The sequence below is a fragment of the Vanacampus margaritifer genome, chromosome 2 (assembly GCF_051991255.1).
Source record: "Vanacampus margaritifer isolate UIUO_Vmar chromosome 2, RoL_Vmar_1.0, whole genome shotgun sequence".
Taxonomy (NCBI): Eukaryota; Metazoa; Chordata; class Actinopteri; order Syngnathiformes; family Syngnathidae; genus Vanacampus; species Vanacampus margaritifer.
In genome coordinates this window covers 31,470,610-31,489,142 of record NC_135433.1, presented here as the reverse complement: position 1 = coordinate 31,489,142, position 18,533 = coordinate 31,470,610, and the positions used below count along the sequence as shown (strand labels likewise).

The 18,533-nt window shown below is 43.3% G+C and overlaps 1 protein-coding gene across 1 annotated transcript; it reads left to right on the top strand.

Moving 5' to 3' along the window:
* The first annotated feature begins 1,602 nt into the window (after positions 1-1,602).
* LOC144043919 (gastrotropin-like) lies at positions 1,603-7,902 on the top strand. The gene is made up of 4 exons (XM_077558025.1): positions 1,603-5,880; positions 5,968-6,143; positions 6,212-6,301; positions 7,649-7,902. The coding sequence occupies exons 1-4, from the start codon at positions 5,814-5,816 to the stop codon at positions 7,697-7,699; spliced, it is 384 nt and encodes a 127-aa protein (XP_077414151.1). The 5' UTR covers positions 1,603-5,813; the 3' UTR covers positions 7,700-7,902.
* The last annotated feature ends 10,631 nt before the right edge of the window (positions 7,903-18,533 follow it).

Genomic DNA, 18,533 nt, shown 5'->3' with positions numbered 1-18,533 from the left:
AGCAGCAGATTCATTTGCATTTCAAGGCACCCCTTCTTTTAATTCCTCCATCACAACCCTCCCCTTTCTAGCTGTAGATAAAAGGAATCTATACGTATCTTTCCTGTGAATCTTTTCCTCACTCTCTCTTCCCATCTTTTGTTCTTCTCAAACTTCTTGTTCATTTTGTTCACATTCTTGTCTTCTCCTCATCTCTTTGTCACCTTCATTTTCTCCTCCACTTGATGCAATGCTGCCTAACATCAAAGAGGGGAGGGGAGGGAAGGGTAGGGAAGGGGAGGGGAAAGTACAGCATGACTTCATCAGCACGCGATTGGACATTCGGTAACGGTTGAGACGTTCGTGTTACTGATTGCCTAGTAGGTAAAAAGTTTCAACTTTGCAGCACTTTTAAAGAGTAACTAGAGGATTATAATGCTCCCAAGTGGACTTTGTTCACTATTCATCATGTGTAATGTATAATTTGCTTTGACCTTGAAAGCATTAAGAGTAGGCTATAGAGTAAATATACACTCATTTTGGAATTTAAAAAAAATCCAATATGGAAATACAGTGGAACATCAAGTTAACCACCCTCAAAGGAATTCATTGTCACTCGTTATGAAAGTTAACACAGTCATTTATTGTGTTTATACAAACTGTTTCCAACTGCAGTCATTTAAACTCATAAGGAGCATCCGCCTTTACATTGGACCTTATCATGTTTTTGTTTATGGTGCAGATTCAATTTCCCATTTTATGATTTAGTTTGTTTTCCTGTGTGTTCTTCCCAGACTGCCCGAGTGTGCCTTATCGTCTTGTCAGTCTCTTGTTTAATTCCATCTTTTTCACTCAATTGGTCTCTGACAGGTGTCCTAATTCTCACTTGACCAACGTTGCCTGTCGTTCGTGGTGCTGAGTCTACGTTTTCCATGATTCGTTGTACTTTGTATCTTAGTTCTTTTTGTACTTTGCTTTACAGTTACTTTTTTTTGTTTCCTTTGAACTCCTTGCCTTCCTCACCTGATTCGCCATGCTGGGTTCACCTTGTGACTTTGTCATCTATTAGAAAGATTATACAGGAAGTCCTCGAATTACGACGTACGCGAAGTTTTGACTTTGCGACGCCCGTGCCTCGTCCGTAGCACATTCTTTTTTGTTTATTTTCCACAGTAATCACGTTATTTTAAAGTTATTTAAAGTTGTGTTGTTGTTACCTCCAGCAACGGATGTCCATCGAGCAGGACGGCTCGCCATCAGGCGCGTCACATTTATGTGTTTGTTTAGCTCTGCTTTGCCCTCCGTCAGCAATGAATGTGCGTGCAGAAACACAAAATATTGGTTCCGGCATCTTCCGGGTGGCACAAATATGTTTTTTAAAATGACTGTACAATTTAATGCACCACACAACTGGGGGTGTGGGTGTAGGTGTGTCGGGGTGGGGTGCCATCGGTTGGGGCAGACCGCAGTATAGAGCAGTGCTGCTGGGAGTGGGGGCTTTGGGGGCCTGGGGGCTGTGGACCGGTGGGGTGCCTGGTGGGCCTGCCGTGCCCCATCCTGCTGCGTTGGGTTGGGGGCGCGGGCCGTGTTGGGGTGGGGGGCTCTCCTGGCTCCTGGGTTTGCTCTCCGGCCGGTGGGGGTTGTCCCTTGGCGCTGCCGTGGCCTGGGGTGCCCTGAGGTGTTGCGCTTGCTCTGTCCTGGCAGGGGTCGACGGCTCCCCTCTTTGGTGGAGATTTTCATGCATGACAGATCCACCACACCAGCATCTATCGAAACTCAGACACAATCTGCTTCTTCCTCTGGTCGTTGAATCGGTGGAGGCTGATGTCTGTGGATCTCACTCTGCTTCGTCTGTCCTTCCATCCTTTCCTCAGTCTCTCCTTTGGTCTCTTGAGGTCTCCCTAATTTGTTGGAATTTAGATGTTTCTGGGGTTGGTGAAAGATTCTGGTTGGAAACCCGGTGGGTAGTAGGTAATGTCTGGTCGGTGCTGGATTTCACTTTCCTTTCTTTTCTTTGATCCTTCCTCGGGTCTCCTGACAACCTCACGACTCTAGCTGGATTCTGAAGTATTGGATTTAGGTGAACAGTATGGGATTTTTTAAATGTAAGGTTTTAGGTGAGCTAATGAATACACACTCACACGCACGCACACATGCACACACACACACATACACACGCACATACTCACCCACATACAAAATAAATTAAAGTAATTTGATGTAAATATCGACTTGCGTTGAAATTCAGGTTACATCGCCAGCGTAGAGAATGGAACTCATTCGTAACTCGAGGACTCCCTGTAATGATATATCAGTATTTCAGCATTGCATTTGCTATACCACTTATGTTGTTCAGGATTGCAGTCGCATTTATAAAGGCGGCGTGGTTCATTGATAGAGCGGACCCAGAGGTTGCGGGTTCAACCGTATGCCATTGTGACCACGGTGAAGTATTTTTGAGCAAGATATTGAACCCCCAGTTGCTCCTGATGCTGCGTCATCACTAGGTGAACGAGTAGCCGAATCAATGTTAAGCGCATAGAGGGCGCTGTAAGGTGGAAAACGCTATATAAATGAAGTACCATTTACAAGTTTGACCCTTGATGGATTCTTTTCATTTCAATATTTCCTATGGGAAATTTGTTTTCTAAAAAGGGACAAATCAAATAGTGCCCTTTGAGATTCCAATTGACGTTGAGTCGGGTGTACCGTAGCGGTTTCCAGAGATTTTTGTGTTTTATTAGTTCACTGATCTATTTATTTTTTTAAGAACTTGCAGCAAATCTAATGATGTATTTGTGGGGGGGGTGGCTTTCGAGGTTGAACAGATAGCATACACTGTCGTTCCAAATGAATGTAAGAGAAAAAATAACTACATTGACATTGAGTTAAACTAGAATTGGTCTGTATGACCTAAAAGCAAACTTCTACCAACCAGCAAATTCGTAATGGTCGATTTGCACTCTTGGTAAGAGGTAAGAAGGTTATGGGTCTAACAGAGTACTGTCATGACCCATACAGCACTAGAGCATTCATTAGTTCGTGGATGTTCAGGTGGATGTTCTTTTGTGTATAAATCTGCTTGTGTGTACTTGTGTAAGCCATTAAGGCTGGGAGCGCGTGACCGCGCTTCTACGGTTAAAGCCGGGAGCGCACCTCTTGTTGTGTTTTGACCAATTCTTAATCTCTTAGCCGATGAAATGCATCAGAATATGCACGATAGTGTAACGTGTGCTTCATAGCATGTCCTGGAATTTTATTTTAGCATTTATGGTTGACGCAAATTTGCGGGAGTTATTGTTTGTTTGTTTTTATTTGTTCTTTTTTCCTTTCGGACAATCATAGAGACAATTTACAACAATCACTTTTCACATACAATTATACGCGAAAAGAAAAAGGGCTGACGGGATGAAACCGATTATTATTAATTCCCCTTCCAAGAATTCAATAGGACGCAGATAATCAGATCAGATATGTGGTAATTCGTTACATATCTAGTTGTGTGGATTATGAAGTTGTTGATTGATGCAAAAGTTCGTCTTCCCAATAGTCTTTGTTGAGCAAAACATTGAATTGTTCTCTTGTTGATCAATTTGGTCCAGTAGCATTGGATAGCTAAGGATAAATGGCAGCCCGCATCCAGTCACAACCTTCAGTCGGTTTCTTCCTCGTCTTGATTTCTGTTCATTGCTGCGTTCCGACAAGCAATCATCTCCAGGTTGTTCAGCTTTGTAGACAAGTTCATTGCCATTCTTTTCGTGGCAATGTCGGATGCAGCTAGGTTGTTCTTCACCTGGGACACGTCGTCACAGGCCTTGGACAAGTCGGCTTGCACTCCAGTGATGGTGCTCAGAGCCAAAGTGGCCATTTCCACCGCCTCCTGCATTTTTCTAAGGATTCGAGGCAGCTAGAGGGCTCCGATCCCTAGTAGAAGCATCCCAGCCACCAGCGTGATGAACAGGTTGATGTCTTCGGCGTCTTCAACTACGAGTGAGGCTAGACATAGCGGCCGCCATTTTCCCCAGCCATCTTCTGCAAATCCAGACATGAGTGTTGAGCAGGTCCAGTTCTCATTGTTGATAAGAGCTTGTCCGGAGCACCTAAAGACCAGTTCACTAGTTCCATGTTGTTTTGCAGGCTAGAATCAGTACTTATTTCAGCAATCAGTTGCTTTTCAAAGACGTAACAGCTCCCAAATGACTATCAGTCCTTGAGCAAAGATATCAGGTTCAGCTATGTTTACAATTTTATTATTATTATTTTTAGCAACACCAAGCCTTGTTTACAGTTTAGAGTTTTTTGACGCTTTATACATTGTCTGTCCTAAAGTTTATTAAAGCATTTAATTTAAATAATTTAGATTTTATAAATAAATCGTGTGTATGTGCATTGTAAGGAGCGTTGTGTATGATTCTTACTGCTTTTTTCTGGAGTACCTTCAAAGGATGTAGGCGGCTTATAAAGGTATTCAGCCAAATTTCAGCACAATAGGTCAAGCAAGGCAGGATCAGAACACAATAAATAATTTGAAGGGCCCACTGATTTAACGTATTTTGGGCTCCAAATAGAATCGATTTATTAAATAAATGACGCGATTGACGGTGACATGGGAGGAATTCGAATCAGTGTAACAAGTCGACAGTGACATACTGTTAAGAAATATGTTTGTAGACAATGAGGATGTTGGAAATTTTAACGGCTTTCTAACGGAATGGACGACAAATAATTACCCCGATCCCTGAGGTTATTCCAACTGTGCTCCAGTGTTGAAAGTAAATTTATTTGGAGTTATACACCCGCAGATGCGACATTTGTTTGTTGAATTTTAAAAATATATAGATTGAAGGTTTATAATAATAAACGTAGGTTTGTGTGAACGGCACAGGTGTAAGCTCTAAGATGTTTTTAGAATTATGGTTCTATCTGCTTCAGGAGCTAAGATCAATTATTTTTAATATTGTTGACTTTCCAGGAAAACTTCAGGTTTTTCGGGGGTGACTCAAAAGTCACCCATAGGTTTTAGAGGCATGTTTTGCCAGGCGCTTTAGGCCTTAATGGGTTAAAGTGCTGGTTTCCTGCATGTGTGTGTGATCACAAAAGCCGGAGAAAGAGAGAGATAAAGATAGTGGGTGTCTTTTATAGGATGTTGCCCAACGAGATGTTTTATGTATCAATAAAGAGCTTCAAGGCCACACTAGCTTTTCCTGCTTTGGAAACACTATGATTGGTCTTTGAAATGGCTGAATTGTGAGAGACTCAATCTGAGTGCTGCTGGAAGCACTTTTACACTTTTGTCACAAATGCAAACCTCAGGCTTCAAGTTAGAAGTCACCTTTTATCTTATGAATGTTATAAACATTTTCAATCAATACATTTTCCGTCCCGCTTATCCTGTTCAGCACTGCAGGGAGCAGGATCACTTGACTTTGGGTGAGGGGGAATCACACACTGTGTGCATTACAATTTTTTTTTACAATATATCAAAGATGTAATTCTACACTTAACTTTCCTTTGTAGAGGTACAAATCGGCTTCATATAAATGACCCACATTTTAAAACAAAGACAAGAATGTGATGTCACAATCCCAGCATAAAACTAAAGGCCATTGCAGGAGAGTTCATTGACCTAACGGTCAGCCACCAGCTCGCCGCGCTGTCAGCATTTTCCTCCATAAACTTTCCAGCATCCTTGATCGCTGACTGCAGTCGTCATTCTCAGCGATGATTGGGAGGTGGTAAGAGGTGGACAGTATATAAAAAGGCAGGCGTCTTGGTGTCTGTACCTTGCTTTCCACTCAGCTTGCCTCAGCACCTCCCAACACAACACCACCAAGATGGCCTTCACTGGACGATGGGAAACTGAAAGCCAGGAGGGCTACGATGAGTTTTGCAAGCTCCTTGGTAAAGCTGGTTTCGTATTCACGGTCAACAAAAATGTCTTACTCAAACCTGGCTACTGACCCCCATTCTGCCTCGTTCCTTCTCCAGGTATCCCTGCTGAAATCATTGAGAAGGGCCGCGACTACAAGCTGATCACAGAGGTGACCCAGGATGGAAACGACTTCTCCTGGATTCAGATCTATCCCACAAACGCCAAGGTCGCCAACAAATTTACAGTTGGCAAGGAGGCCGACATGGAGACCATTGGAGGAAAGAAGTTCAAGGTAGGATAGAAAAGGCTTGTTTATTAGTCATTGGAACCATGAAATAAGTACAAGGGGCATGCTTTCAGGCCACAGTGCACATGGAGGGAGGCAAGCTGAGTGTTACCTTCCCCAACTACCACCACACCTCTGAGATCACTGGAGGAAAGCTCATTGAGGTAACCACACTCATCTCATCTTATTCATGTCATGAAACGTTGTTAATGTTAAAAATATGCAGTAATATCACTATCACTATCATTTATTATTTTTGCACATTTTTCTTAACTATCAACACTATAAGCTATAAACAAAATAGTGAAAAACACCTCTTATTAGGTTAAAGTGAAGTTTTGTCAGCAAATTTTAATCACAATAATCAACCCTCTCTCACCCTGAAGGAGAGTTTCTGATCCAACTCTTGGCCAGCAAGTGCATTGACTTGTTTTCAAAATGTCCGAATGGATTGTGTAGTTATAAAATACAAAATTTTATATCAGTGCTTGGGCGACACGGTGTAAATCGTCTACCACACAGTCAAGAGATTCTGGGTTTGAATCTTGGTTCAGGTGAACTGGTGTTTTCAGTTCCTGTGCTTGCATGACTTTTCTTAACTCATATACTCCCAGCCATTTTGACTGAAGCAACCCTCTTCGCTCCCAGCTGTTTTACTGGATTTTGACTGATTTTGCAAGGCCCACAGAATATTGTGTTCTATTGCTATAAAAACATGGAACCTACCAATAGAAAGATTACAGTCTCTTCTTTCATCAATTTGTTACTGTTTCCGTTTTGCAGTAATTAGCATTAGAATATAGCTAAGTTTCATCATTATTTACAAATCTGTTTAGAACTGTGGGTGTGAGATTGTTGCAACATGGCTCTGGTTAATCTCTTATACTCTGCTGCCATCTGCTGGCCGTTTTTGTTACCGACCATTGATTCAACCATTCCGTGCAGTTTAGAGGCTGCATCAAAGCCTTCTGTATGCTCTAGCATTAAAAAACAACAACAAAAAACTTTTTCTTTTTCCTTTTTTTTTTAAACGTATTAATACGTCTTTGGGACACTTAAAACATTCAAATAGAACGTTTTTGGGAGCAAATGAGTTAAAGGAACCCCGACTGTCATGACAAGTTTGCTCTATATTATTTATTTGGTTGTTACTAACATAACTATGAGATTCGTTTTTCAAAAATCATTTCCAGTTTAATACATTTTGTAAAAACTTTATTTGGACGTATGGCGCCATTTTTATTTACGTCGCAAATAATTCAGTACGTAGTGACGTAGAATGGCGGCAGGCTTTCTGGTTAAATTAATCTGATAGTTATGTTAGTAACAACCAAGTAAATAATATAGAGCAAACTTGTCATGGCAGTCTTTTTAAGGTATTCTGCATTGTAGGTTAACTAACTTCTAAATTCTCTGTCGATGTGAAAGTGAGAGTGAGTGATTGTCTGAACATGCCCTGTGATTGGCTGGCTGGATGTTCAAATGTAAAACCGCTCTTTCTCTCTTTCTAGACTTCCACAGCCGGGTCCGTCGTGCTTAAGAGAACCAGCAAGAAGCTCTAACTGCAATTTGATCTTTGAACACTTGTGTAGTTACTATGGAAGACTTCAGGGCTACATCTATTGCAATAAATGAAGTTGGACATTTTCAAGAACTTGTGTTTCCATTTGTAACGTCTATTTTTGTCCTAATCAAAAAATCAGCTACCAAAATATACATAAATCGTACAGATAAATCGTATATAATAATATATAAATTAAATAGTTGTTTTAGTATTGTGTCATGGATGCAGCCTTACAGGCAAACGGCAGTCTTTGACATTTGTAGACCAGAAAAACTACAGGTAATCAATATCAAGAAATAGCAGTGTGCTGTATATTGATCCTAGCTCCCAAATTTAGTACATTACATATTTTTGACTGTCCTCACATGTGTGTTTTACAAATTATTGACCAATAAAGAGGGTTCATCATCTCATTCCTCTAATTACACGTTCCTAGGTCCTCACTTCTTGCTCCTTAATTTACATGTTAGCACCTCCCACCAGAAATTCAATCGAGGAGGGAGGAGATTGGCAAAAGTGCTAGAGGGGAGGTTAAAATGTTTTCATTTGTGGTAATGACACAATTGCTCCTTGATGTCGTCATTTGATGGAGGTGTCTCATAAAGATGAAGTCACGCCAGATATGCGTGTCACAATTTATTACTCCACAAATGTCCAATTTATGCTTTATGTTTCCAGTGGGATTAAATTGTCAAAAATGTTGAACTGAAAAATCTGATTAATCACCTTTTAGAGTTTTAATTAATTACAATTAATGGCCTAATTAAAAATGCTTTTTATCAACAATTTTTTACCGCCAAACTTGAAGAGCACCTGTTATGTGTTAATTCTTTTGACATTTAATGTTATGAGGACGTCTTCAACAATTCTTGATCCACTGCACGCTCTCATCCTCCTCTTTTTTTAATCAGTTAATTACTTGCATAATTAAAAATGGAAGAAAAAACTGCTAGTTTGACATGAACAAATATTCAGAATGTCATACATAAACCTTTATTAAATTATCTCTATTCTCAATCTCCCATCGGAGCGCCCCCACGAATCGATGGGCGGGAAGGATGGGTTCAGGACCAGTGGCAACCCGGTCCAGGTCGTGGATGCGGGATAGCGCATCCGGCTTTTTGTTCTTGGTTCTATGTCTGTAGGAAATTGTGAAGTTATTGCGAGTGACAACAGCGCCCACCTGGCTTGCCTGGGATTCATGCACTTGGAGGTATTCCAGGTTGCGGTGATCCGTGTAGACCACAAAAGGTAGTGTGCCCTCCAGCCAGTGCCTCCATTCCTGTAGAGCAGTGACGATAGCCAGGAGTTCTCTGTTCCCGACATCGTAGTTGGCCTCAGCTGGGGAGAGACGACGGGAGTAGAAGGGACAGGGGTGGAGTATCCGGCCGAGCGCTGAGACAGCACGGCCCCCACTCCTGAATCATGTGGTCCACCTCAACCACAAAAGGAAGAAGAGGGTCAGGGTGACGTAAAACAGGGGGCCACGTAAATGAAGAGACAAAAGCGCAGATTCAGCCTCGTCAGACCAAAGGAAACAAAGCTTAGCGGAGGTTAGCATGGTAAGTGGTCTTACAAGCTGGCTATTATTCCTAATAAAGCGGCGGTGTCATGTCTGGGGCTCTGCCCTTCCTCGGATTGACCAATCCGGGCCCTCAGCCGCCTGTGCCTGGCCCCAGGTGTGGCTAGTTACCCCATTAGTGTGGGTGTATTTAGTTCCCGGGTGGTGATCAATCGGCGTGAGATCATTGCCGCTTGTCACGGTCACCCCCGGAGTTCTGTCTGTTACTTTGATTTTGTATCTTTTCAGTTCCTTGTTTAGTTAGCATTAACCAGTACCCTGGTTAGTGTTTTCTGTAAAATAAAGCACGCCAGTCTCGCCCGCACTCCTGCTGTGGTTCTCCTGCCTCCCTGCATTTTGGGTCCTCCACCCCACACGCCAACAGACACCACGCCGCTCCGTGACCGTAACAGAATGATCCCACCATGAACGGATCCAGCGGACCAAGAGGCAGGTACCGCTGCCAGTTTTCCGGCGGCGCTAGTTGAGCGTCTGTTGACAGTTCTGGCGGCGCCCGTACAGCGCCCACTTCCAGCTCCAGTTCCGGCGGCGCACTACGTGCGGCAGCGGCCCCCGGCCCGTTCGCCTGTGCCGCTGCAGCCCATGGCCTCTACGCCGGAGCCCTCATCCGGGTCCCACCACCGATGTTGACTTTTGTTTGGGACGTCTGGGATCCGTCCCTTGAGGGAGGGGTACTGTCATGTCTGGGGCTCTGGTTTTGGTTGGGGGTCCCGATTGGTCCTGAGTGGGGTCCTGCCGTTCCTCGGGTTGACCAATCCGGGCCTTCAGCCACTTGTGCCTGGCCCCAGGTGTGTCTAGTCTCCTCATCAGTGTGGGTGTATTTAGTTCTCGGGTGGCGATCAGCCGGCGTGGGATCATTGCCGCTTGTCACGGTCACCTCCGGAGTTCTGTCTGTCACTTTGATTTTGTATCTTTCCAGTTCCTTGTTTAGTTAGCATTAACCAGTACCCTGGTTAGTGTTTTCTGTAAAATAAAGCACGCCAGTCTCGCCCGCACTCCTGCTGTGGTTCTCCTGCCTCCCTACATTTTGGGTCCTCCACCTCACACGCCGACAGACACCACGCCGCTCCGTGACCACACCGTAAAAGGCGGTAAAAGTTAGCAAACCCCAAAAAGCTCTGTAGCTTTTTGAGTGGAAGGACGAGGCCATTCGAGGATAGTGCGGATTTTATTGTCGTCCACCGTAATCTGTCCATTCTCCACCGCGTACCCCAAAAACCTAACCGACGAAGAGTGAAAGTCACATTTTTCCGCTTTCACATAAAGTCGGTTAGCAAGTAACCGCTGGAGTACCTTCCTCACGTGCATAGGGTGTTTTTTGATATCACGGGAGAAGATTAGGATATCATCCAAGTAGACAAAACAAAACACATTCAGAATGTCTCGAAGGATGTCGTTAACCAGGTTTTGGAAGACGGCAGGTGCGTTATTTAACCCAAACGGCATAACTAAATATTCAAACTGCCCCAATGGGGTCTTAAAGGCTGTCTTCCACTCATCCCCTTCACGGATACGCACCAGGTGGTAGGCGGTGCGAAGATCGAGTTTAGAAAAAATCTTAGCCTTTTGCAGAGGTGCAAAAGCAGAATCAAGCAGAGGCAACGGGTATTTATTCTTTACAGTAATATTGTTAAGCCCCCGATAATCTGCGCAGAGACGAAGAGTCTTATCTTTCTTATCTACAAAGAAAATCCCGAACCCATGGGGGAAGAAGAACGTTGAATCTGCCTGCCGGCAAGCGTGTCCGAGATATACTCCCGGAGAGCAGCCTGCTCAGCCTGAGTCACAGGAAAAAGTCGGGAACTAGGAAGGGGTGCATTGGGAATTAAATGAATAGCTCAATCGTACGGGAATAGCGGGGACAACGATTGGGCTCTATCCTTACTAAATACCGTACGGAGGTCATGATACTATTGTGGAACATTATCCAGACAAATCTCCTCCACCTGAGTAGCAGGATGCGGGAGGAGGCCCCCCTCAGCAGAGCGTAAGCATTGCCCGTGACAGAAAACACTCCAATTCTCCAAATTCGACACTGTACAATTAATGTCTGGGTTGTGGACTTTAAGCCAGGGCAACCCCAAAACAAGCGGTGCCAAACTCGATGGCCTAACCAAAAGACTCTACGTGATTACCCAAAAGGCGAAGAGTAAGCGGAAAAGTAGAATGAGTAACAACCCCCAGAAGGCTTCCGTCCTATACTAACTATACACACTTCGTTCCTTGGGTAACGGAATAGGCTCATAGCCTAAAGCTTTGAGCGGGTCGACAAAATTGTCGTCAGCCCCAGAGTCAACCAAAGCCACCACCCTGTTCCGCGCAGTTTCCCAAGAAACCTCCCCAGCCAAATCAAGCCTTCTAATGCCGGAATCATCATCCGAGACTTCAGGTAAAACTGTATCACGGTACTCACGCGGTTCATTAGGGCTGGAGGCAGGGGTGGGCAAAGTCTCTTGGACTAGACGATGACCCATTCTGGTCCTACGGTTGACGCGTTGGGTTGTCAGCAAAGGACAGGTGGCCACCAGGTGTTTAGGCTGCCCACAGTAGAGACACGCGCCGGTCTTGAGGTGGCGTGCACGTTCCTCCGGTGTCAGGCGACCCCCGCCAATCTGCATAGGCTCGTCCCCTTGGTGCCCAGAAGCCGGACAGAGAGACCCAAGCGGAGCGGACGCGGCAGGGCGCGTAACAAGTTCTGCTCCGCGCTTGCGTCGCCTCTCTCGAAGACAAATATCCAGGCGGATAGCAAGTGTAATAAGTTCCTCCAAACTGTTCGTGTCATCGCCAAGAGAAAGTTCATCCTTAACTTTAGAACTGAGTCCTCGGCGAAAAAGGCAACGGAGAGATGGCTCCTTAAAGCCACTTTCCGCCGCCAGCGTACGGAAAGAAATAGAATAATCACGGTGCCGTTCCCTTGCACACAGTCCACCAGCCGACTGCCTGCCTCCCGTCCCTTAACAGGGTGGTCGAAAACACGGCATAACTCGGAAACAAAACCCTGACAGGACGACCGGAGATCCGGCCGGAACTTGCTAATCGCCATCGCCCAAGTAGCTGCCCGGCCAGTCAGGAGACTCAGGTTGGTGGGGGTGGAGTCGGGGGCCTGGGGGCGGCTGGGGCTGGGTTGGGGTGGATGGCGGGGGTGGATGAGGGGCGCCTGGCGGGCCTGCAGTGTCCCGTCCTGCTGCGTTGGGTTGGGGGCGCGGGCCGTATTGGGGTGGGGGGTGCTCCTGCTCCTGGGTTTGCTCTCCGGCTGGTGAACGTTGAATCGTTGGAGGCTGGTGTCTGTGGATCTCACTCTGCTTCGTCTGTCCTTCCTTCCTTTCCTCAGTCTCTCCTTTGGTCTCTTGAGGTCTCCCTGATTTGTTGGAATTTGGATGTTTCTGGGCTTGGTGAAGGACTCTGGTTGGTGGCCCGGTGGGTGGTGGGTGGTGTCTGGTCGGTGCTGGATTTCCTTTCTTTTCTTTGGTCCTTTCTCGGGTCTCCTGATGGCCTCACGGCTCTGGCTGGGTTCTGAAGTGTTCGGTTTAGGTGAACGGTATGGGATTTTTTAATTACTAATGAACTAATGAATACACACTCACATGCGCGTACGCACACACGCACATACACATACTCACCCACATACAAAATAAAAATGAATAAAAATATATATATATATACAAAAAAAAGAGAGAGAGAGCAATGATGATGACATGTCAAATAGGTAAAATTACCGAATGAACAATCCTGAGCTCTCCAGAAAAAAAAATTAAAAATAAAAAAAGGACACTCATAATAAAAGCAACCTGCGCATTATCGCTAGGGTATGTCTGAGGTTGTTGGTCAAAAATAATAGAGCAGTGGTGTAAAAAGAGGCCACAATCACTGGGCTCACCGCCGTAGCGTGCAGAGAGTGATAACACCACACCGGTTCCCTGAATGGAGCGGACAGGACCGGAGGTACGTGCGCTGCGGCCACACCCGGCTCGGAACCGCTCCCTACCAGCATTCGCTCCATCCGAGCAACCAACTCCTCCAGCTGACGACCCAACATGGTGACAACCCCCTGAAGTTTGGTGATGGTTGTCTCCTGTTGGCTTACCCGGCGCACCTGACTAGTCAGGGCGTGTCGGACCTCTTTGTGTTCTGCGGGATCTATGGTTGGAGCATTCTGTAATGATTTCCGGAATAACCGGATAGTGGATCCCACAAATGCAGAGACACAAAGGGTGTGGATTGACAAATTTAATTGTATACAACGGAATTCTACAACACAAAGCGCTGGACGAAGCCAGGAGAAAAACAGTTAACAAAAGTCGCTTGCAAAGTATGCAAGGAAAATATAGTAACAAAAATACACCCGAGGGCTGTAGAATCGCACAACGCGAATAAGAAAAAACAAAATACAAAACGAGCTATACAAAGCAGATTAACTAAAAGCGACGTGGGAACAACACATGGTCACCAATCACTCAAGCGTAAAGCTGAGGAAACACAAAACTACCGTGCAAAAAAGGCTCAACGTGTGGTTAACAAGCCCTTAGACAATAAGCCGAGAAAACAACAACATAAAACTACGTGTCAAAAGACTCATGTGAGAAACTGGAAACAAGAAACGAAACTAGAGATAGGAATTTGGAACACAAAGTCAGAATAAAGCTCTTGGGCAAGGACGTAGCAAGGTCAATACTCCGACGAGGAGTGTCGGCAGGCCCAGACCTTATAAAGCGTTGATTTGTGAATGAGAAACAACTAAAACACAGCGCAATGAGAGCACAACCATAACAGTATATATATATATATATATATATATATATATATAAAGGATGCACACAAATGAATTTTTTGGGGCCGAAACAGAAAAATCGAAACACCCCCAAAAAATTATGCCAATTTTTTATTATCATTGTATTTATAATGTTATTATAAAATATTTAGGACACAGACATCAGAGACATGTTGGCAAATGGTAAATTAAACACCAAACGCGGGGTGAGCAGCTGAGCATTTTCTGGCGATGCGTGCGGTGCGGATGATGCATTTATAGGCTATTTGGAGCGGGATACGGTGCGGCGCACTTAAAAACGGCACATTCACATATCACCAACGTTTAAAAATAAATAAATTTCTTCGCACCAGCCAATCGGCTTTGAAAATGGACTGCAAAATCACACACGGAGTCCCGTACAGATCTGTATTCACCCAGTCATAAGTGTTTACCTGTTTAAAACTGTTGATAGTAATAGTGCTAACATTAGCTAAAGTATTTAGCACGGCCACCAGAATGCAAGTGAAAAAGTAGAAGCGCTCGAGGGGCTCTCATCAAAGAAAAAGAGTGGCTCACCACAACATCCTGTTTCGGCCATATTCTTTCGGCTTGAATTTTATTTTGGCTGAATGCCGAAAACGTTTTGTCATTTTTGGCCATATATATAGGGATGTGATTTGACCAAAGTGAAATTATCTGAAAATTTAGCCGGGGGTCTGGGGGCCGCTGGCACCCAGCTAGGTCCAGGGCAGTGCCCTGGTGGGGGGACATGGGGGGCGCAGCCCCCCGAAGCTCATGGGTTTTCCGTGTTTTTAAGTACTTTCAATGCACTCACATGACAAAGAAATAGACAAAACAACAGCATAAATTTTCAATGTATATTGAACTATCCCATATAAAATGGCAGTTTTAGTCAACTCAAAATCAGTCACATTCAAAAACATTGGACTGTCTTTGCTTTTAAAAACTATCACTGAGAATATCATCATATCTAACTAATGTGATTACTAAGTTAACACATAAATAATGTTGAAGAGTTCAAATTTCATGAACAAATAATTGTATCATGACCAAATGAAAAGTAACTCATATTAGAGCATACCACAAATGTCTTTGTTATAGCAGAAGATGTTATCTGTCGGAGTCATGTGCATACACAATGAACTACTAAAAAAAAATAAATAAATTTTTTTTTTTTTTTGGGGGGGAGATAAAAAAAGCGGAATTCCGCGAGTTAGCGGAAAAATCACATCCCTGTATATATATATATATGTGTGTGTGTGTGTGTGTGTGCGTGTGTATGTACAGTATATAAAATAATTAGATAAGTTAAACTAAATACTTTTTTTCTTGCTCCATGGTGAAACTGGGTTAACTGCCACAATGCACTGCAAATGGAGGACTTCTAAATAACTAACAGGTAACATAACTTGACATGAACTAAATTGCCAGCAACTTAAATTTACTCTTCTTTTGTTTCCTCTCACGTCCACTCTTTCACGGCACTGTTTCTCCCTGTATACAGAATCTCTTTTGCTTATTTCTCTCTGGCTTCCAGCCAACCAAGCAATCAGTTAATTAACCAGCTCAGCCCTGGATCATTGTGGAAGCTCTCTGAGGAGCCCTGGAGAGGCTTTCCTTCTCCCAAGTTCCAAATTTACAGCTTCATTAAGTGGACTGGCGTTCGAAGCAAATCTTAAATAACATTGCCAGACTACAGACGCTGTGTGCATTGGTGTCCACGCACATGCGCGCGCGCGTGTGTGTGCATGTGTTGGCCTTGAAAGCTTGTGACTCAATTGCTCCCTGATGAAAACAAAATCTCAATTTTTGTTGCCTGAGAGATGGCGACTGGTTTGGTGTGATAATGAGGCGTTTTCTCTTGCCATCACAGATGCAATCAAGGTCCGACACGCCTGAAAATGTAACAAGCAAGGTATCATTAACGCAAGTTTGTGTAGCTCCTTGCAGGCGCAATCATTCGGCAATATTGCTTCATTTGTCCTCGCAGACAAACAGGCTTAATTGGCTATTGCTCAGTCTACTGTTGGTGATTGGCCATTCTGCCATTTTCTGATTGGTCTCCTTTTTCAATTGCCACAAGTGGAAAGAAAATAGCTTGTTCACATCCCCGCACAGTTTGATTTTAGGGGAGCTACTACTTCAAGATGAGGTTTCTAAGGCTTGGCACTGCAAAAAAAAAAAAACAAAGTCAAAGAAAGAGACTAAAATAATCTAGTAACAATCAGGCTTGGGGAGTAACGGAATACAGTACATCATAATAATCAGATTGCAAATTTTTTTAAACTGTATTCCATTACAGTTAAAGGAAAAAACATGTAATCAGATTACAGGTACATTTATTAAAAATGGGGATTACTTCGAGGGGTTACACTTTCTACGATGAGAGACAGTGCGAAAGAGGGCGAGAGAGAGAGAGACAGAGTGAGAGAGATCACGTGCACACCTGCGTGAGTGGGACCGTTGCTACATGTCGGGGAGGTGGGAACGAACAAACTGACTAGTCGTGTCCTCCACACGCGTGCAGTTTGAAAAAGCTTCATGGACGGGAGGAGGAAATGACGACCGGTATTCACTGGAACTTACTCGGAGCGAAAGTTTGAGCTGAGAGTCCAGCGGCATGCTACGCGCTGTAGCTTCTTGCTAGCTAGGATGATATTGGATGGATGACTATCTATCTATCTATCTATCTATCTATCTATCTATCTATCTATCTATCTATCTATCTATCTATCTATCTATCTATCTATCTATCTATCTATCTATCTATCTATCTATCTATCTATCCCTCCATCCATCCATCCATCCATCTATATCTATCTATCTATCTATATCTATCTATCTATCTGTGAGGTGTGGTTGCTTTCAGTCACAGTTCGAAAATAGCATATGGCTTTCAATCAATCAATCAATAGCCTACATGTTTTTTAATTACTCTAGGATTTTTGCTATTTGTAGGCTGCCCGGGGCCCTATCACCCGCAAATAGCAGGGGCACATTGTATAGAATATATTATCATTTGTAGTTTTTTTTTGTGTGTGGCAGAGTTCACACCATCCACCTCAAAGTTGTTTAGTGCCAGTAAAAATGATACAGACCCCCTCAGGCTATGACAAAGGTTTCATTCATCTGTGGCAACCCTAACCCTTAGATTCCCAAAAGACAAAGACCTTTGGACTAAAAATTAACATTGTTTTTCCAGTTTTACATTACAAGTTTTTAAGGGAAAAAAAGATCCACCTGAAAATAAATAATATAATAAATCCCCAATAATTTAAGGTATTACAATATCAGTAAAAATGTTATTACAATAACAATCAGGATTTTTTAAATGTATTTTTTATAATCAATTATTGCATTATTTCATTTTATTAAATTTTTGATCAAGTGAATTGCAAATTTTATTAAATTTTCTAGCGACAGGTGTTACATTTTCAACAAATTATGACATTATGGGTGCTACAACCTTATTAATGCTCCAACATGACATGTAATATAAAGGCATCACTGGTGCAGAAGAAATTGGATCCTTGACGCCCATCAACCACCTTTGTGATGAGACATAACAACCTGAATGTTGACCATTTTGTAGTTTTTCAGAATTGAAAGCACTAAGCTCCATTCTGTCGCCCAAGCAATTTGTGGCCTCAACTCATTTCAATTGAAAGACTTTTGACCAAACAATAAGTAGGGATGGATACCGAAGACGGTACTTTTTGAGGTATGGACCGATTTGGGTCGGTACTTCCAAGTACCAATCCACCTAAAATTAAACGGTGCTGTTTCGATTCTGAAGCACATTGTTTTAAATTATTTATAAAATAAATAATTGTCGTAAGGAACAAAAAAATAAAAATAAACACCTCTTACTCATTAGCAGAGGAATTACATAGCTAATGAGTAAGAGGTGTTTTTTTTCTCAATTGTCTTCAGTTTTTCTAATATTATTTATTATTACAAACGTTTACACTATTTACACAATTTGTCTTTGCGTTATTTTCAAGCTATATAACCATAAACAAGTATTCTGTTTGTGCCAATTGTTTTCCTTTTTTGTATTCTTATATTGTATATTTGATGCCCGTTTCTTTCTTTCTTGTGCTACTTGTAAATGAGTTTTTTTTTGTCCTCAGTTTGAGGTTCTGTCATACGTACAAGAAATGTATAATCAAATAGTGGAAAATAAGGGGTAGTATTATTATAAGTTCTCTGAACTTCTACCTGCTCCTTTTGAGTACCACCATTTTATAACTTCTGTTCTCTTTTTTAACCTGATATTACTCAAATAAATGAAAGGGGGGAAATAATGTGACTGTGCGCGAGTATGTGAGTTGACGATTTTCCATGGTGCACTTCAACACAACAATATACGCACCGTACTGACGTCACCCAGTCACGGGAGCCCGGCCGGCCTGGAGCCGCGTGGGCGGACTGGCCAACGGAAGCGGCTGCCGGCAGTGGCTCGGCTGAGAGACCGGC